This window comes from Stylophora pistillata, chromosome 7, assembly GCF_964205215.1.
Source record: "Stylophora pistillata chromosome 7, jaStyPist1.2, whole genome shotgun sequence".
NCBI classification, from domain to species: Eukaryota; Metazoa; Cnidaria; class Anthozoa; order Scleractinia; family Pocilloporidae; genus Stylophora; species Stylophora pistillata.
The window spans coordinates 28,298,887-28,319,918 of NC_142525.1; the positions used below are offsets into that span (position 1 = coordinate 28,298,887).

Below are 21,032 nucleotides of genomic sequence, written 5' to 3' on the forward strand. Positions count from 1 at the left end.
TTTTCCTTTCAGGGGAAGGGAAAAGAACAGAAAGGCCATATTTTCCAGAGTTGTTTTGACAAACGATTCGTGTTTTAGAGATCTATTTTCACATGCTTGTTATCTCATCTTTGAGAGTTAAAGTATTTGTTTGTACAGAGTGTCTTGCGAGGAGAAAGTCCCCCACCGTTTCATCTGACGTCGTTACGATCGTGGTTGATCGATCTGCGGTTCGGCCCCAATAAATGACTCGTACGCTTCTAAAAGAAGTTTCAAGGCATAGCAGATAGGGGTCCAAAGCTTTATGTTCGACTGGTCAAACTAGAATATTCCTGATCAAAAATAGTAATTTGTCTAAATTCAAAGTTGCATCATTCAATATTTTTCAATTGCCGTCATGCTCATTTAAGCATGATGAAATGTGGGAAGCCAGTTTTAAATTTTGTATTTGACCTCATAAAGTTGGAAGCCCAACGCCTTGCTCGAGTTGAGAACTCCAGCTTTTCAATCTACACCGATTTCGCCCTCTGAAACTTGACCTGCGGATAAAACCCTAACGACCATTTGGATTTTCGCAGATCATGTGACTGATTCGAGTGAGCACCTCAGTAACTAACGTTCTTTTCGTGCCCTAAAAAGTGTTAGAGCGTGAGGCCATTTGCATAAGTGAAAAACATGTTCATGATTAGCAAACACAAAAAGCTTCAAACCACAAGAGGTTTTTTCTGTAAGTTCTAAAATTACTAAGCCAAAGGTCGTTACGTAACATGTTCGTTTCACGTGCCGGAAATGGACAACTCGATATCGTGCGATCGATTGAGTTTATTCTGATAACATTCATAGCTGCGCAGCAATAACAGAGAAAGCTTTTCTGACGATTCACGGCTCAGACCGCTCTAAAAAAAAAAAAAAAACAATTAGCATTGAAAAAAAGACAACTGCTGTTGTTAAGGTTAAACTGTAGTCCCGTCAAGTAAATCTCTGTTGAGGTCACATGAGCTGTTGTCACGGCGTGACAGCTGATATTAGATCGTGCTTTGTTCAAGTAAGGAGAATTCACTCCTGATCAACAGTGGAGTTCTGTTGTTTTTTTTTTTTTTGTGGTAAACATGTGGCATTGGCCAATCAGCGCCAGGAAATGTCAGCTTGATACACATACGTCACTTCCCTAAATGAAGAACTCATCTCTGCACAGCAGAGCCGCTCACCACAGACCCAGCCACTCGATTCCATCCTCGGGTCAAGGTAACGTCTTAATAAGTTCAAGGCCTGTAAAAAATCGATCGACCGGTGCTCTGAACCCGATCAGTATAAAGACACGTCCTAGCCAATCGGAGATCTACGAAATAAGAGTGCTTAGGGGACAAAAAAGAATCTTGGCAGAAATGGTTTGCTGCAAGAAGAAACCAATGGAGGACAAACCAGAAATAATTGTACCGTTTCCTGACGGTGGCTGGGGATGGCTCGTTTGCATGGCCACGTTCACGACGCAATTTATCGTTCTCGGCACTATGAACAACTTTGGGATCGTGTATGTGGAGCTGCTGAACGAGTTCAACACTGGAAAAGCTGATGCAGGTAACGGAGATTTTTTTTTCATTACCTTTAATTTTAAATTGTGCTGTGACAAAAACAAGATGCAAATGAGTTTGTTATTATTTGATATTTCTAATCTCTTGCGTTGAACGTTAATTGCTTATAGCTGTTGCCTCTACAGCTTGGTAATTTTGGCGCAGCGAAAAAAAAAATCAGATCTTAAGAGTTAACGCTTTAGGCATGTTACAATTGCTGAGAATTTACACGCAGTTTGCCGGTCGAGCAACTCTTGCTATATGGAGTCGTCGAGGATCTGATAAATGAAAATCTTCGGCAACTCGTTTGCCGAAGTGATGCTCTAACCGGTGAAAATCTTTACCCTTCGTTTGCTAAGGAAACTCACGCTTCGATATCAGCTGTTTAAGCGATTTTGAAAATAATCGGCGCTCTAGCAGCGGTCTACCTAAATCGGGAAAGGAAACTTGCGGTGGTCATTCAGGAGGTTTTAAAAATTATCATTCCCTTCTTGTTTTTCAACTAACAGGAGTCTGGTTGCGTATGATTCTGCCTTGTAACTTTAATATCTCAAGTTCTTGAGACTTCTTTGTGACAGTACGTGCGACAATTTTGTTAGATTCGTACAAGATTTTTTTTCTTCTTCGATCCAGTTCGCTTTCCTTTGTTACATGTGTCAGCAAATGTCAAAGTGTCGTCAAAAACCTGTTTTTCTTGATTTTCGTCCAATCGAAATGCTTTGATTAAAGCTGCATGATTTTTAGGGGTTTTCCATTGCGTCAAAACCCATCCCCCAACACACCCACAATTTGCTGCGTTTCTGACGAATTCAGTGACACAAAACCTTTCGTTTTGGTCTTCGAAAGTAAAATTCGCAGCTAGTGCAGACTTTGTTTCCTTATTTGTTGCTACAAATAAGGAAAAAGCTTTTGTCAATATTTTCATTGTCCTGGCCAAGTTGAAAAGACTTCATTTGCATTCAATAGGTCTTGTCATTAGCTTAGATCACTTTCTTTCTTGTTTGTTTGAACAATAGTTCTCAAACTCTGCTTATCTTGTACAAAACTGTCAAGAAAACAATTTTAAGACGCATGAGTCGAGCAACTGACGTAATTTCAATTTATAATCTCAACTGGAAAAGCTTCTTATACAATGTTGTTTCAAGTGTCGAACAACCTTTTCAATTTCACACTAATTCAAAATCCTTTGTTAACGAAATTAACTTCAGGGAATTACTTTCGCTCACACAAACTTCCCTCGTCAAAACTGTGTATTAAGATTCTTTTACCTAAGAATACTGTCAATCAGAAGTTTGTAAATTCCTTGCTCCTATGATAACCCCAAGTTAAAAAGAGATTAAAAAGCTCGGATTTCTTCGATATAAATAGCGTGCTTGCGATACTTGTCTGTTGTGCGTTCAGACAGTAAACTAAGGAAATCAATCAAGAGGTTGTGTCGTTTACCTTCGGGAAAGTTTTACCTCTTCCTCATAAATATCACAAAATTCACACAAAACTACGTTCACCGCAAATTAAGAACCAAATTCCAGGTTAAGATATTGTCCGCTTCGAAGTTAAGAGAACTAAATCGAAGTGGGCCACAAGCAAAGTTTCCGTTTTACAGGTACTGAACGCAATAAAAAAGTGATTAAAATTTGTAAGGAAATATTTACTTCGATTTTGCAACAAGCGTGGTGCAAAAATAACTCGGTGGGAGGCTTAAAACTGCCATGAATTAGAAGCTTATCGATGCACGGAAATATTCAAAATGCAAAATAATAACTGAATAGCCGAGTACAGCCTGTCTTGTTTACAAGAGAAGTAAGAAAACATTCTTGTTTAATGGTGTAATTTATTTTAGTAGTGGAGTTGCGCCTCGAATGAAGTTCGTCGTAAGAAACTAAGTGTTTCATTCCATTCTTGCGAGAAAAAAATTCCTACAGGAAATACCTTCAGTTGATTATGGTTAATTCTTGGTTTGTGGTTTGTCCCTTACGCATAGTTAATTAAACCTGAGTTGTATAATAAGAATCCCGGATTGTTTAGGCGGAGTTGCGAAAGAAAGACAGGAAAACGAAAATGCCGACAAACACAACTTGAAGCTCCCAGATGCGCCTTTTAAGATAATTTTCTCTGTGTTGGAATCGAGACAGCGAACACCAAAATATGTTAAAATGCTCTTTAATCAATGCTTAAACTCTATATTCTTAAGCTGATGTTGCTAATGAATCTTAAAGAAAATTGAATTTGTGTACATTCAAGAAGAGTTCTGACAATCCACAGGGTTCGTGGAAAGAGTTGAGGGTTCACGATGCGAGGGGAATTTGAACCCTACTTTCCTGTTAATCTCTTTGCCAGTGCAAAAGTCTCCAGTATGTATTTTTGAAAATTTGTTTGCAGTCTTTCTGAAATCGGCAAAAAAAATTGTACTTCAACGCAGTTTACACTAACAGAGTGTTATAATCTCTAGAACAAGAATCATTTAGTGTCGAACTTGTGATTGCCGCAAATTTGGGCAGAATTTTGTAAAAAATAAGAAGATATTTGGATAGTTTCGATCAGTGTAGCGTCTCAGCCAGCCGTATAAGATTTAGAAACCTTTGATTTGATATCGTAGGGGCACAAACGCACAAATCGACGCCGAGAAAGTTTTCCGTTTTGCGGTTTGCAGCAGGGGTTGTGGTCAGTTGAACTCCTTGACGCGTGGCGCTCACCGACCGGACGAGCGTTATTACGCGCGAGAAACATCACAACGATCCACCTTTCTGCGCGAATATGTGCTTTTACATCCTGTTCCACTAAAACCCACCCACACACATTATTTTCAAAACATACATCCCTTGCATTTCCCTCTAATAAACATCACTTGTTGTGCTCCGTCTCAAGCTCGCTCAAGCAAACAATATTGCGTGACAATTATGTGTTATAATTTGTAGCCCTGACACGCGACTCAGACTAATAAAGTATGGCACCGGGGATGTTTTTGTTGAAAATCAAGACTGTGACGGTCTGTTTACTTTAAAAGCAGCACGTAAATGGAGAGGCAGGAGTCAAGAATTCGTCAAAAAGTCTTACTGTTACCGCACGAAAAGAAGTTTGCTGGCATTTTGTTCTCTCCACACTCTATTTATCCAAAAATTAAGGGATTGATGATTTATAAAGAAAAAAGTAATTTTGTTTTTCGTTTGGTACAAGCGGTAAATAAACGCTGCGTACCTTAAATTTTAATGGCGTTTCGAGGAATTTGGTGCTGGCTTGATTACTAAAAGCGTATGTTGATTTGTGCAAATTGTTTCAAGCATCTAAAATTTTTTTGTCTTTCGACGTCACTAGGGTCGAAAAGCAGATCTTATTTCTGTCAACACTGAAAGTCTCTCATTCATTCCTTGAAACTAAAAATAAATTTCTTCATTAGCTAAAACAATATCTTCTTTAGCTAAAAATTTATCTTGAATAATTCCATGTTGAACGAAAGGCAATCCCAAATTCATTCCTTCTCGTGAAGCCCAAGCTCTGTTTTACTTGTAACGCATCTACCCAGAAAAGGTCGAGGGACAGAGCGGTAATCCGATCGTTGCTTTATCTTGTACACTCCATTGCTCTTTAACGCATAAATCACCCAACAATTTCGAATAACTTAACATAGGTGAATTCAAGAAATGGGAAATTAGACGAATACCCCACTTTCCTGAAGTTATTATCAATCCAATGACACTAGGCAATGGAGAATAAGACACAGCAGAAGCCCACCCCCCCCCACTAAACCCACCCCCTTCCCCCCCCCACTAAATCTCCAACTACATCTGCCCATTCATATCAACCATACAAACAATACTCTTTACAGAAAAGACGTGCATATCAAAAAAAAAAAAAAATTAAGGGGACTATTGAATTAGCAAGACCTCAGACCATAACTGAAACTGCACACCACGTCACAGGATTCACCAGCAAGCCTGCTGGGATTACTTTCCTTTGCCTGCACAACTAATGATAGCATTGATAGCTAAATTAACTCAGCTGATACAAAGGAATTTAATAAGACCCCATATCATATTGTGGTTGTGATAAAAACAATGAGGCTTCACTAACCAGAAAATTTCCTTATCCACAGCATGGGTTGGTTCGATAACATATGGAATGATGTTCTTACTTGGACCTATTGCGACCACACTGTGCCAAAAATTGGGCTGTCGGGCTACAACAATGATTGGCTGTATAGTTGCTGCCGGTGGCTGTCTTCTAGGTTCAATATCACCAAACATAGCACTAATGAACTTAACATATGGGTTCCTTTTTGGTGTAGGAGCAAGCATGTGTTATTTCCCATCTGTAATAATCCTTGGGCAGTACTTCTCAGAGCGTCTGTCCTTAGCCAATGGGATCACATCCTCAGGGAGTGGTGTGGGCACACTTTGCATGGGTCCTATAATGCAGAAATTAATACAGCATTTTGGCATGCGAAACACAATGAGAATCTCTGCTGGAATGCTTTCTTCGGTGGTGTTCTGTGCTCTTATTTACAGGCCCATAAACACTGGTTTTCTAAAACCACCATCTAAGCCCACTACAGCACAAAAGCAGTCACGATTTGCCATTCTAAAAAGTTTTGGTGAACTTTTCAAGAACAAGGCATACATTTTGTGGTGTGCAGCACTAGCACTGTGGATGTTGGGTTACTTTGTGCCATTTGTCCACTTGGTAAGCATTAATGCTGATAAGTTAATTAATACACCATAAGTGGGTGAAAAAAATGTCCCATTCTCGATCCAGTCAATCCTGAGTGTAGTCCAAGAATTGAATGCTTTTATAAATTTTCAGCTTTTCTGCAAACACAGTTAGCTAGATTCACATAATGAAAAGTTAAACTAGTCAGCAAATGACATCATATTATATCTCAAAGCTGCTCTCCCAGTGTATTTAAGTAATTCCATCACCAAACTGGAATTTTCCTCTAACACTCTAAGAAATCACATTGAAAATATTGCAACAAAGTATTATATCTAAGCCTTGAAAGGTTTCAATGGGTGAACTGTGAATGCTCAAAAGTGTTTCTTTCTTCTAACCTTTTCAAGGTGCGTCTTGCCACAGAGGAAGGTATCGACCCATTCAGAGCAACTCTGCTCATCGGCATCATGTCGGTTGGATCCACCCTAGGACGTCTCATTTTTGGCAAGATGGCTGACCATCCAAGAGTGAACAGACTGTACCTTTATCAGATTTCGTTTCTCATGATTGGGATTAGCAACACTCTCTGTCCAGTATTTACCTCTTACGCTGGGCTAGTGATCTACTCGACTGTGTTTGGCTTCTTTGAGGGGTGCTATGTTCTTCTGGCTCCTGTCCTAACAGGCGACATTGTTGGAAGAGATAAGATGGCTCACGGTGTTGGTGTGCTGTTTGCCCTCAAGTCTGTGCCTCTTACTCTGGGTCCTCCAATTGCTGGTAGGTCAAGAAGCAGCAGCTGCACAAAAAAAAAAAAAACATTAAATAAATCTCAAAATAATACAGATGAAAATTTTTGGTGTATTTGTGACTGTCAAACCATTATTACTGATTACCAAACAAAATAGTGCAATGTCAAATAGTGTACCCCTGGCCATTGTTTCATTTCACTTGGGTTAACTGAGAAGGTTCAAAATGCAGAGCTAGCCCTAGCAAACTTTTGCAAATTGTTAGATCAACTACACAGAAAGAGAGAATTCCATTTGGCTCTTACTTTGCTCAATAAGTTCTAGATAACAATCTTAGAGAATGAATATGAGTCAAACCCCTCCCCTTCTAAGTTTCCATCAAAACGGATAGATGGATAGAGCGCTGGACTGTTGTGCGGGAGGTCGAGGGTTCGAGCCCCGGCCGGACCAACACTCAGGGTCTTAAAATAATCGAGAAGAATATGCTACCTTTCTATAACATCAAGAAATGGTTAGATATTCTAGTCTTCTCGGATAGGGACCAATAAATGGAGGTCCCGTCTCCTGCAGGGTTAGAGGCAAGAGACGTTAATTTCCCACACACGAGATTACTGTGTGATGGATGTCCTCCCCTGGGGTGGGATGGGTGGTTAACAGGACCCCCGTTGATACCAGTGTTTACTACACTGAAGGGGCTATCCTGTATAAATATAGATGTCTACTACTAAACATATTTTAGGAATTTTCTTTTAACAAAAAACTGATAAAGATAAAAGCATGGTAAAACCTGTTTAACACCATTTCACTAATTTACTGTCAGTACAAACTAAATGCAAATTTTTTTTTTATATTTTTAAGGCTTTATCTATGATGCATCCAACTCGTATCAAGTTGCCTTCTACATTGCTGGTGCTGTGCCAACTGCCGCAGCCTGTATGATGTTTGGCATTCCATTTCTCATGCCAGACAGAGAAGAAGATAACAAATGCAAGGTTGTTCTGATGGAGGAGAGTGGTTTCAATGAAAAGCCAACCTACTTTGATGAAAAATCACCCTACTTTGACGAGAAGAGAGCCATCATGGAGAAAAAGCAACAAATGCTAAGAGAAAACAACCAACCCATAATACCTGAAGTCATCATAGAAGAACCAGAAACAGACGATTGTCGACCAGTATCATTCTATAGCATAGGAAGCAATAATGGCCTTTCATCGCTCAGTGTCCACAACAAACGCAACACCATTGGACTTAGTACAAATAGCATATCATCAGTGCGAGAGACCTGCCTCGTGTCAGTTGACACTATCAATGTTAGAAGAAGCAGGGTTCTGCAGCTAAAAGGGGAGTTAAGTAGTTCAGTGTTTTCACTTGTCAGACGTTATATGGACATGCCAAAGGAGATTGCAGCAAGTGAATGTGGAAGCATAGCATGTATTCCACAACACCTTGCCAACACTCCACAGGAGCCTCCACCTGTCCCAAAAGAAAGAGTGGTCATTGTAGGAAAAGAGACTGTTGTGTAGGTCACAAACATTGTCTCGATCAGTCTATTCTACCATGGAGTGCTCTTCACACAAGGTAGAAAGTCTTGAACAGCACCTCAAATTAGTGCTACAATATCAAAAACAGTTATTGAGAGTAACTTCAAATTACAACTTCAGCACAATGTATTGTGCAAAAAAGAGGAAATCAATGCTTTGATTTTAAGAAAACATTCACTGGATAGAAAAATAAACAGTTTATTAATCACAAGGTAAATAATATAAAATACTTTTCTTTTTTTTTTTTTTCGGGTCATCAGGCATCCCTTTTTTAGCACTAACACAACAGTGCTTTAAATCAAAACAGCAAATCACAAATTTGGTGATATTTGAAATAAGTTTATCCAATGCATAAAACAGAGATTACATCAGTGTAGTTCCAAAATCAAACAATCAGTTTTCATCAGCAATTGACCTAGTTTCTCTCCATATCAGTGATAAGAAATTGGGAACACGTGTCGGTAGTTTTACTTAAGTGAGGAATTTCTCTTATTCTTCATTATAGTTACATGCTAAATTGAATCAGTTCCAGCATTGTGAACACATTTTGGACCTGAACTTTTATTAATTCAAAGTAGTTTAAAAAAGAATTACAACAAAATTTGAAACCAAATGCACTATTTAAGGAGGAGCTATGTTAGAATAGCTCATATTAAATATCTATAAGTCTATTATCAGTGGGGTTAGTTAGGTTAAAGGTGCTCATTTCAGAAGGCCCTTTAATTACTGGGAACTTTTGATCACAAGGTACACTACGTCTGCCTTTAATCACTGAGAACTTTTGACGATGAGGTACACTACATCTGTCCACATCTATGTATCAAACCAAAACAACACATGCCAAAAAAGTGAAGTCTAAGGAGTTTTTCTTGACTAGAGAGCCTTAATTGAAAAGAGGCCCAAATGTACATTTCAAGACTTGCACATCAGTGAGAGGGCATAAGGTTTTTCAGCTTTTTGATATGAGTACTGACAAAAAAACAAACAAACAAACTAACAAAAATAAACCTGAAAAAGGGAAACCATTCTTTAAAAATAACTTATTGTGGTCATACTGGAGTTTTTAGATATTAGTCATTTAGAACTACGTGTTTTTTTTTTGTTTTGTTTTTTTGTTGTTTTTTTTGGCTTTGATCACTGACCTCATACCAAAGAATGTTGTCTGAGGCATCTCTTTGTAAACAATACAACAGATATATAATATAACAATGACACAAATTACAAATGATTAAGAGAAGATTACTGACCCAGCAATCAACAATATATGAATATTTATTTAATTTCAATTAGTTTTAGGAAGAAGTAAACTTCTGTATTTAAACAATCAATACGACTTTAACTCAAAGAAATTTCAACTTTGTTCCCTCACCTTGCCATTAAAAAATGACAAGGTAATGCAACTCAAGGTAATTTGGACATTGACATTTGGTCATAGAATGAAATGTGGACTAAATGAGTGAGAAATCTCTACAGAAACTTGACAAATATCAGCTTGGCTTTTTCTTCCCTTTTTTTTTTTCTTAATGTGCTTAAGTTAACTTAAACAAAAGGTTTTTATAACAACAGTACCTGAAAAATAATAATAGTTAGTCAATATACAGTTAAAATTTTAAAACCTGGCTTTTAACTATAGAAAATCGAAAATTGGGAGCACTGGAAAACCTTACTGAAATGTTGTTGTGTTAAGAAGAAGCCAAAGAATTGTGAAATAGCTCTGTTTTAAGCAACAAGAGTTGTTGGTTTCATTGGTTGCTTGCCTTTACATAAACTGAATGGTTATGGCACAACAAACATTCTGAAAAAGATTTCAGATGTTGACAGATTTCTGGGTTTCTCCATGAAAAGTTTTGCAGATACCAGTAATACAGACTGTTGCTTCCTTAAGACTTATTTATCTTGACCACAACTGACTTGACTATTTTAAGATTACCCATATTTGTAGCAACATCATCATTGATAATGAATAGTTTGACACTGTAGAATCCAACAGTGCCTTAACTAGACAATTTTATAACTCAATTATTAGGGTGAATTTCCATAGGGTAAATCAAACATTGTAACACTATGTGATGTTCTTGTGCGTGTTCTTGTGTGTGTTTCTTACTTTTTTGTGAGAGCTTCCTGTATTGCAACTGGGTACTAAAAAGTTATGAGCAGTACCCAATTTAGTTTGTAATACCAAAGATCTAATCAAGTTTTGAGGGAAACCAGTTTTTTTCTACTTAACAGTCAAAGCATTCTTAAGAGCTAAGCATGATAGAGACATGTTTTCTAACAGTATTGTGATATTTTAAATAACTTTTGCCCACACAGCAAGAACAGAGCACTAGGGTGTTTAATATGCTGATTAATTTAACAAAAGGTATTTCAATATGTCAGTTTAGTCTCTTGCTTTTACCACCATAAGATAAGCAATTGTGTTTTTGTTTCCGTTGTTTTGTAGACTGCACTCTTGGGAAGTTATTGTGTTTTAGTCATGTTGAGTTTAAATACAGTGAGTACAATTCATTTCATTCCTCATTAGTGTTAAGTAACATAAAGAATGTTGTAGTTGGACTCATATTGAGAAAGACAAAAAATAAAGTACAACTTGTTTTAAAGTTGGGAAAGTTAACTGAGGCTCTGTGTTTATTGACTGTTGGATAACCATGTTGTTTTTGAAACCTACCAGAACTGGTAATGTCATTTAACAATATCACAAATACTTCTTTAATTATAGTGTAGAGGAAGATTTGGTTTCTTACCCCTATTAACCTGTTGAGTGACCAGCATCTAATTTCCCCTTACAATAATACTGTTGAATTATTCATTATGATCATGAGAATAAAAGAAACAATCACCAACCTAAGAAGCTCTGATTGTAAAACAAATTCTCCTTGCCACTACCAAAGGAAATGTATAGAGAAGAGTACAGAGAATTCGGACACTAATGTTGGGAAGTAAATGGTGAAGTATGATCAAAATAAATTATATTTTTAATGCACCACCTTTTACACATTTTTTCCAATATGAGAAGTGGTCTTATTTTCTTTTGGAATGTGTATCATTAAACAAGGAAGGCAAAAAAACAGAATTTATCTTCCTCAAGACTGGTTTTTAAACTTAACTTGGCCTTTATTTTACTATTTCTCTAAATTAAAAGTGGCTTAGTTCAAAGACAAGTCCATCATAATAGATTCACCATGCTGAAAATGCCGAACAAGGAAGTACAGCTGTCCATGATGCCTAGTGCGATGGCGTAATTTTCTTTTTCGGTAGAAAAAAAAAAACACAAAACACTCCATGGCCATTTGGGTGAGACTTTGTTCTCACCATGCGACTCACTTAAAATGTATTTCCACAATCATCCCAGTCCTTGTATCTCATTAAAAATAGTTGTCATTTGTCACTGACGAGATGGTATTTAAAAGACGTTTCGGCTTCGCTTCGGCTAACGGCTAGATTTCTGTGTACCCCTCTTCTTCACTAGCTACGTATACTGTACGCAAGAAAACGATAGCTAAAACAATAGTTCACCTTCAGGACTATTGCTTTAAGGGTATTAGGTTAAAGTGTATAAGAGAATCTTTCCCAGCCAACTTATTCATTACTACAAGGAGGATAAACCATTTTCATTAAAGTCATGTCCTAATCACAGCTACTCCAATATATAGGTCGACCTACCTGTTTCGAAAACAAAATCAATTCCTCATGATCAAATGAAGACAATCTCTTCCTTGGTTCTTAGCCAACTATACCATGACGCACTATATTCTTCGCCGGGTGAAGGCTAAGAAATCTCCAGCGATTCTAAGCTCAGCGGTTTCCCTGTTTCCAAAATGGCACCGCAATATTTTTTGACGGCAGAGAAGCAACTGGAACCAGGTGGTGCTTGTTACCGGGTTATATATCTTGTTCCATCCTGTTGCACATCCGTGACCCCAACCATTTCATATGAACCTCAAAACTCTTTATTCATTTCGTTTTGGCGAGAAAAAAAAAGGGAGAGAGAGAGCTGTACCCCCAGTAGAGAGGTTGCGAATTCACCCCATTCCATTAGCTTAAAAAAAATGGCAGACCTGTTGTAGGCTTAGGACCAAAATTTTCATTCTGTTACAATTCTTGATACCTTTTTGTTTGAATTTCGATCTTGAATGAATACACGGCTAACAAAAATCCGCTTTTCGGATCTGAAAAATTAACGGGTCTTTGGAGAAACAAGTATTTGGACTGAAACACACCCTTGCATAACGCTTTGAGGCTATGTCTACCAGGGCCCATTTGTTCAAAGAGCGGATAACGCTAATCCAACGGATAAATTGTTAACCAGCGGATAAATGTTAACAAAACGTACTGCACTGTCCAACTTATAGAAATTTGTCCAGTGGATAGCGTTGTCCACCCTTCGAATGACGGGGGCCAGAAGACATGCGCTTGCGCTGAAGACGTGCGTGCTTTCTCCCTCACCTCTTCCCAGACCTCTCACAGACAAGGAGACAAGAGAAAAAGGTCCAACAGCTGAAACAGGATAAAATTCGGAGATATGGTGTATATTCCTTACTAATCATGATCATTCCTGGACAATTAAGATTTTGAACCACCTGATTTACTTGCTAATTTACCTCGCCTGTAGCCCACAATACAGGCGTTTTTTTTCAGCGGCCCGGGAAGCGGAAACAGGCGTGGGCAGAGCACGAGGAATGAGACGCTTGGGAGGGGGAAGAGCCCGTTCCACAGGCTACTTCACCTGCATAAGAACAGAAGTCGCTTCTTTTTGTAGTTTTTGAAGCGAGCAGACGCTAATGATATGGTGAGCGAGTGTCTGCGCGAGACTCGTCCTTCAAGCTTGCCTTGCGCTTACGTCGCGTCCATCAATCAATCAATCAATACTTTATTTACCCGCGTAGCGTCAAGCAGCTCGTATAGCTCCTTCAAAATACACACGTGCCTCTAAGATTAAGAATCTAAAAAAACCTAATACATACTGACGAGACCTAATAGATTAAAAATTGCAATAACTTAAAATTAACATTAAAATTTAAGTTTGTACAATAAAATCCAGACAGTTACTTAAATATAGGTATAATATGGTGAAGCAATAACTTAAATAATTTAAAATTAACATTACAATTAAGTTTGCACAATCAAGTTCAGAGCCACTTAAATACAGGCATAAAATGGTGAAGCAGCTAAAGTTTCAATGTTTGCAATAGCTTCTTAAAAAGGTTGATATTATTGGCCAGTTTCACACTTGTAGGTAATCCATTCTACAGCTGTACACACGTATAGGTGAAAGATTTTTTCACAAAATTTAAATTAAATTTAGGTGCGCACAAATTAATGCCGGTTCCTCTCAGATTGTACATAGTTTCCCTAAAACTAAAAAAATGTCTGATGTACTTGGGACCGTCGTTATGCAAACATTTATATAACAGAGTAAGGGATTGTTGTTTCCTTCTCTGGTCTAACGTTTCCATATTCAAGATTCGCAACAATTCATCATAAAGGGTAGATTTACAATAACCTAGCAGTGATGTGAGAATATAATAGTTGGCATCTCTTGCCGATGCGCTTGTACTTTCCCCACTCCAAGAAGGAGGGGGCAACAGTATTCAAAATGAGGGAGAATGAAAGTTTTATAGAGCCTTAACATGACATTGCCAGGGACAAAACGCCTTATTCTCCTCAGTGAAGAAGAAGAAGAAGAAGAAGAAGAAGAAAAATTTATTTAACGAGGGTAAAACACATTGATTACTGGTCACCCAGTAGTTTTCATAATGGCCCTCCTACAATTAAAAGTAATAAAACGTATCGATCAAATTAATTAACTATCAGAATAATCTACCAACTAAATTTATATAATGAATAACTAATATATCGATAGCAATGAATTAACTACTAATAAAACTAGAAGGTTTTACAAATCTTAAAATGATCAATAAAGGAATTCTTATTACGGTATAATTTAAATAAGTAATTTTTAAAATTTGTATGGGAGAGTGACCTAAGTTTTGGATCAAGAGTGTCCCACAAACACTTACCAGTGCGCCAATTTTAGCGTATACCTTTTGAAGCTGTTTAGTAATGTGATCCTTGAAAGATAGCATGGTATATATCAAGTTCAACGCCAAGTATTTTGATAGATGGCAGTGTCTCAATGACAGAGCTATGTATGGCCAGGTCGTAATTGTACTTACAGGGACCAATAGGTAATGCTTCCGTCTTTGTGTTGTTGATCACCAGATGATTCTCTTGAAACCACGATGATAACCGCTCAAGACCATTATTCACTACAAATTCGAGAACCATGGGCGAGACGTCCGAGGCATACATAACTGTGTCGTTGGCGTATAACCTCAGAGATACATCTGGTAATGGCGTAATTCAAGTCATTTATATAAATATCAAACAGAATCGGTCCGAGGAGGGACCCTTGAGGGACGCCCACCATTACTTCTGAGTAGCTAGAACAAACACCGGACAACTTAACTCGCTGATGACGCAAAATGCACGTCATTTATCAATTAAGATTGCATGCGCGCAGCACTTACTGACATTAGCCTAATCACAACTTTCCATTTATCATTTAATTGGTAATTAGAGAATATGTCGTCATTACAATTATTCCTTTTCATGACCCTTTACAATCAAAACTGCCTTCCGCTATGCCGCGCGACGATGACAAGCTCCTTCACTGAGATCCTCTACAGATACCATTGTCAGGTGCGTCCTGAACACTTTTAAATAATTTTTATTTCTTTTAGATCTCTACCTAGTCTGGGAAAAACCTAAGTTCTTGAAATCATTTTTTTTTCGCGCGCTAAGTGCATGCACTTAATGATACTATGACGTAAGTCCAAATCACAGAAATTACATTGCGATGACGGGAACTTTCATGACAGTTTCGTAACGCCGTTGAATTTGAGCATATTTCGTCGCAACTTTTTTGATAGGAAGTGGAATTCGATGCACCGGCTTTCCGCTCTCAAACCAATCTGTTTGTCAACAGCTTACTAATTCTTTTTATCATCAAGCGTCTCGTTCCCGCGTCGATCTCGAGAGATCGCAAATAACCAAGTCCGACAGTCTCAGATTTGCTTTTGATTGGCTAAGATGGTAGAGCTGATCTCTCGGATAGATAACAGGAATCAATACCAAAGCAATCGCGGAGTTAAGTCTAGACACAGCAATGAAAACGGCTCGACTTCCAAGGCAATGATGTTTGTTAATTAATAAATTCAAAAACGCAGACTCTCAAATATGTATTTTTTTTCAGGGAGCAGCTGCTGAGCGGACCTACAAATGAGTGACTTCCAAACCTCCGAGAAACGGACCCAATTCAAGTCGAATCCACTTTGGTATTGAACCCTCTCGGCTTTTCGCGTTCCGGGGTTATGCCCGAAACTCATGAGCGGCAAAGGGAGAAGTCAGACTCACTTTACAGGGCAGGCAGCGCTAGAGGCACTTACACGCTTCCAAATTTTGCGTCCGATACTTCTTTATTAGATATAAGGACGCATCGCTTACCTTCTTTCAACAGAGATTCATCCGGTGGAAGGGGAGATAATGAGCGCAATGAACAGATAAAGGATGTGTTGAGCCATGCTCAACAACAGACTCTACAGAACGATTCACAGGTTTTTTCGAAGCTCAATTTTAACGAATCTGGTGATACTGAAGATGCGCTCTCTGCATCAAGAATTGCTGACAAGGATTTACCAAGCAGGGAGGGGTCAGATAGAGAGGAAGGTGTCAATAGATTGGACTACACAGTTTCCTTTGAAAGAGAACTATCATTGCCAAATCAAAAGAAGTTGTTCGTACAAGATGAGGACAACTCGAGAACTTTACATCAAAAATTCCCTTTAAAGCATGTGCATGTTGATGCTAACCCGTCCATTTTAGGCCAAGAAGCTTCGTGCACTGTTTATGATACTGTACAATCAATGACAGATAACATGCAGATGAAAGGAATAAACGTAAGGGGACGTGGCAGGTTACGGTCCGAACTTCGGGAAGTGGATCCTCATAACTTCGAAACTTCAGCCCGCGGAACATCTACAAATAAAGCAAAGGTGGATCCATTGACTGCAGAAATTTCCATTGTCAGAGGACAAAAACGGTTAGATAGAAAGGACGAAAGAAGCATTTTGGTGGGTAATGCACCCCTTATTTTTCCTCAAGAATCAAATATGGCAATCTCAAAGCAAACTACCTCAAAGAAAGACCAAGAATCCTCGCGATTCCCCAGAACCACGCCTTGTGCGAGTGATATCGAAACTATCATCATCAGAGACGCCGAGAAAATCAAACAAGCGGGTTTGATTGACAGCTTTAAAGGCAACCAATCAGAGAGCAGCCTGAGTGACGCGAACGAACGTCATTTTCAGATTTTAGTCCAAACCCATCCCGACGGAGGATGGGGCTGGGTGGTTTGTTTTGGTGCATTTCTAGTCCAATTCATAGCTCTCGGTATGCAAAATACAGCGGGTATTGTTTACACGGAACTGGTGAAGGAACTTAAGACTCCCAGGGGCGCAACAGGTTGGTATAGATTTCAAAATAATGGGAATAGTTTATCGTTCTGTAAATAAAGTGAAGTTGTGACACTGTCAAACGCTTGGAGTCACTAAACATGATTGCCGTGTAAAAAAGAAACATAAGCTTCTAGTCTTGATAAATTTCTGTCTCTGTGTCGGAGTGCAAGCCAGTCAGAAATGTTCTTTTTTACATATTTTTTTCAGCTTGGGTCGGGTCTCTTTCAACTGGTATCATGTTCTTTCTTGGCCCACTTACCACCTCAATGTGTGAAAGACTCGGCTGCAGAATCGTCACCATATGCGGGGGTCTCATCTGCATTGCAGGGCTTCTACTTTCCTCACTGGTTACGAGTCTATTTCCGTTGTATTTAACCTACGGCTTAATGTTTGGGACTGGGACGAGCCTTTGCTACTTTCCCACAATAATTGTACTTTCTAAATACTTCAAACGCCGAATTGCGGTCGTGAATGGCCTGGTAACAGCCGGAAGTGGAGTAGGAACGCTTGTGATTGGCCCAGTCGCCCAAGTACTGTTTCTGCGTTTTGGCGTGCCGAACACTTTTCGAATCGTGGCGGGAATTTTCACATTGGTGGTTTTATGCGGAGCAACTTTTCGACCCGTTCCTACCACCTACCTTCAGAAAAACAGAAATTCTGAAGGAGAAGGGAAGAGAAAGCTTTTTGACTGGAGCATTTTCAAGAATAAGGGATATGTTATCTGGATCACTTCTTTGGCGACATTTCAGCTTGTCTATTTTGTACCATTTGTACACCTGGTGAGAATTACAACTAAGAAACCGGTCATTATTTATCGTATGGGGGGAGGGGTGGTTGGGGAATCACAGGATTTTCAGGGGGACAGAGGGGAAAATCGGTCGTCGCCAACAGAGTACCATAAAGGGGGGACTATAAAAACTGACTGCCTATGATGTGGGGATCATAAGAATATCACGGAGCTTTATGAGGGCATGAGGTAAATCTATACCTGACACAGCAAAAATTCTCCAACTCCCTTCCCTCCCCTCCCCCCCTTAACCACAGGCAATAAATAATGACTCTGGCCGTGCGTTTAATAAGAATCTGGTTCATAAAATTTTTATTTTAGAAAAATATTTATGTGATTGAGTTATTGTCTTAACATCAGGTCAGACATGCCGAAGATCTCGGCGTTTCACCAACAGACGCTTCGTTCCTGATCGGTTACTTATCGGTGGCGTCGACAGCGGGAAGACTTTTTTTCGGCAAAATGGCGGATCTTTCCTGTGTCAACAGGGTCCACATGTATCAGATGGGACTCTCTATGATTGGTTTGTGCTCCTTCTTTGTGACCATGGCAACAGGATACGGCGGTTTGGTAGCTTACACTGTTATCTTCGGTTTCTTTGAAGCATGTTACATTTTGCTGATTCCGCTGGTCACAAGTGACATCGTGGGCCCCCTAAAGATGTCTTACGCTCTTGGAAGTGCATTCACTGTCATGGCATTTCCGATGTTTTTGGGACCTCCTATCGCAGGTTCGTATTAAGCCGAGTGCTTTTGAAGCGTTAAATAATTTTAGGATGATTGTTTACGCTATATGAGTCAAGAATGAACAGATCACCATAAGAAATATTGCATGGCCAATGAAAAAGTTAAAAAGTTTGAAAACGCAACTGAGGTTAGATTTTTGTCTGATTGTTTGAGAAGGTGGCACAAGTTTTCCAGATCAATCAAGAAGCGGGACAAGACAACCGAGCAATCCTGAGTTACTCTAAACACTGCTGAAAATTATTCAATTCTAAAGCTAGTGCACGTCAGAAATTGAACGCCCAAGAGGGCAAGAGGGCAAGAGCGCAAAACTCATTATATCCAGCTGATGATCTCCTGTTAAAAAAGAAAAACCGAACTCTTTTTTCACTAAGGCTTACTTAAGTAGAGAATTCTCTCAAGTAAACTTTAATTAATTTAAGTTGAGTAGTGAAATGCGATCCTGTCATTGCAAGAGTTTTGGTTTACCCACCTACCCCATACCCCTTCGATGGATACGCCACTGCGACCACATTATGAGACCTTGTTTAAGACGTTTATGATCGTGTGCAGGCTGGATGTACGATATATCTGGAGATTACTCCGGGGCATTCTACTCATGTGGAGGCATCTCTTTCCTTGCGGCAAGTTTGACGTTTCTTATACCCCGTCTGTCAACACAGTCGAACAAGGAAATCAGCAGCACGAGGCTTGGGAAATTCTTACACGGGAGGAGATCGAATCATCGCTCTGAAGTTATGCACGTTCTCTTCCGATGTTTGTGGCAGGAGAAGCAAGAATCTAAAACATCCAGCTATGTACAATATAGCGGCATTCAAGCAACAACCAAACGAGTGGACAATGTTTGAAATAAAAGTAACTGTTTTGACGTTCTCCGTCTCCGTCTCCCCACGTTCCTCTTTTGCTAACCGTTCCACAGCACAGACAAATGAGCGCTTTACTTTCGAACACTGTGTTAACTTGAATAAGGATTAAAAAAGAGGATTAAAAAAACTCAAAGTATGTTCGCGTTTATTTCCATTCCATATGGTTCAGTTCCAAATTGTGAACAACGCTGAGGAAGTTTAGCCAAGGAAAGGGTAGAAAAAGTCATCGTATACCGTCTAATCCCTTTTTCTTTATTAAAGTACTACAAGCGGTTCTGTAAAACTATAGGATGGTGGGATGGCTCTGAATTCTGGCTCAAAATTACAGTCGAACCTGTATTTAGCGGCACCGTATTAGGCGGTCACCCTGTGTTAGCGGTCGGTTGTCGAAGTCCCGGTACACTAGAATTCAGAAAAGAGCTAAAACACGTGCTCGGAAATTAAAAGAGGTTCTGCCTAATTGGGAACCGTACATGTAACATATTTTCGAGATACTGATCAACAAATTATAAAAAAAAAACATTATTGGTCATCCATCGGTCTCGATGATGACGTCTATGTGCGTGGGTGGGTTCGTTGATGACTGAGGAGTCCAAGGCGGGAACGGCAAACACGTCCACAGTGGGAGCAGGGAAACTGGCCTGGAGGTTTGGGTGTCTCTGCTGCTGCCTTCCTTTTAGTGCGAGCCTCAGTGACGTTGGCTCGCCGGTGGGCTTCGAAGACTTTTATTGCTTCGCGCGTCAATGCACCCCATCCAGTGCGATCCTGTGCACACTCCTCAAGCTGCTTTGTTGCGATGCCAGTGTAGGCGATGTTGGCCTTGATGCAGTCTTTAAAGCGCTTCAGTGGCCTGCCTTGCTTTCTCTTTCCCTTACTGAGCATTCCGTAGAGGGGTTGCTTTGGGATTCTGTCACTGTCCATTCGGATGACATGCCCCGTCCATCTGAGCAGGGCTTTGAGAATCATAACCTCAATGCTGGTGGTTTCTGTACGGTCCAAGACCTCAAGGTTTGTGGTCATGTCCTGCCATTTGATGCTCAGGATTGAGCGCAAGCTCCGCATGTGGAAGTGCTCCAGCAGTTTGATGTGTCTTCTGTATAGGGTCCAGGTCTCACAACCATAAAGGAGACTGGTGAGGACAACTGTCTTGTAGACCCTGAGCTTGGTAGACTGCTGGATGTTGTGTTGGTTCAGCACACGAGCTCGCAGTCTGCCCAGGGCTTGGCTTGCCTTACGAATCCTGGCGTTAATCTCTTTGCCAAGGGAGCCGTCGCTGGAAATGACACTGCCGAGGTATTTAAATTCCTCCACAGTCCTCAGTCCCGTTCCCTCGATAGAGATAGATGGGCGGTGATCTGTTGTGAGAGGACTGGGCTGGAACAGCACTTCTGTTTTTCCCAGGCTAATGGTGACGCCAAACAGGCGGGATGCTTCAGCAAACTTGTCGACAGTGAGCTGGAGGGTGGATTCTGTATGAGCCATGAGGGCACAGTCGTAGGCAAAGAGGGCCTCTAGGATCAGTTTCTCAATTGTCTTGGTTTTAGCATTGAGGCGTCGAAGGTCAAAGAGACATCCGTCTAGTCTGTACCTTATGTATACTCCGTCCTCGATGTCTTTGACAGCCTGGCTGAGAACACAA

General features: G+C 39.8%; 2 protein-coding genes and 1 long non-coding RNA gene across 3 annotated transcripts; 2 read left to right on the plus strand and 1 right to left on the minus strand.

Annotated features, from left to right (window-relative positions):
• The first annotated feature begins 893 nt into the window (after window positions 1-893).
• On the plus strand, window positions 894-11,095 carry LOC111330589 (monocarboxylate transporter 10). Its single transcript, XM_022935463.2, has 4 exons — window positions 894-1,557; window positions 5,641-6,227; window positions 6,602-6,971; window positions 7,799-11,095. Exons 1-4 carry the CDS (start codon window positions 1,152-1,154, stop codon window positions 8,461-8,463), a joined length of 2,028 nt encoding a protein of 675 aa, XP_022791198.2. The 5' UTR covers window positions 894-1,151; the 3' UTR covers window positions 8,464-11,095.
• On the minus strand, window positions 5,814-12,300 carry LOC148727362 (uncharacterized). Its single transcript, XR_015989536.1, has 3 exons — window positions 12,145-12,300; window positions 6,593-6,990; window positions 5,814-5,952 (listed from the first exon to the last, which is right to left on the minus strand). It is a non-coding gene; the product is annotated as an uncharacterized LOC148727362 (long non-coding RNA).
• Window positions 12,301-15,065: 2,765 nt separating this feature from the next.
• On the plus strand, window positions 15,066-19,523 carry LOC111330606 (monocarboxylate transporter 10). Its single transcript, XM_022935491.2, has 5 exons — window positions 15,066-15,183; window positions 15,737-17,004; window positions 17,205-17,776; window positions 18,145-18,514; window positions 19,080-19,523. Exons 2-5 carry the CDS (start codon window positions 15,855-15,857, stop codon window positions 19,373-19,375), a joined length of 2,388 nt encoding a protein of 795 aa, XP_022791226.2. The 5' UTR covers window positions 15,066-15,183; window positions 15,737-15,854; the 3' UTR covers window positions 19,376-19,523.
• Window positions 19,524-21,032: the final 1,509 nt, after the last annotated feature.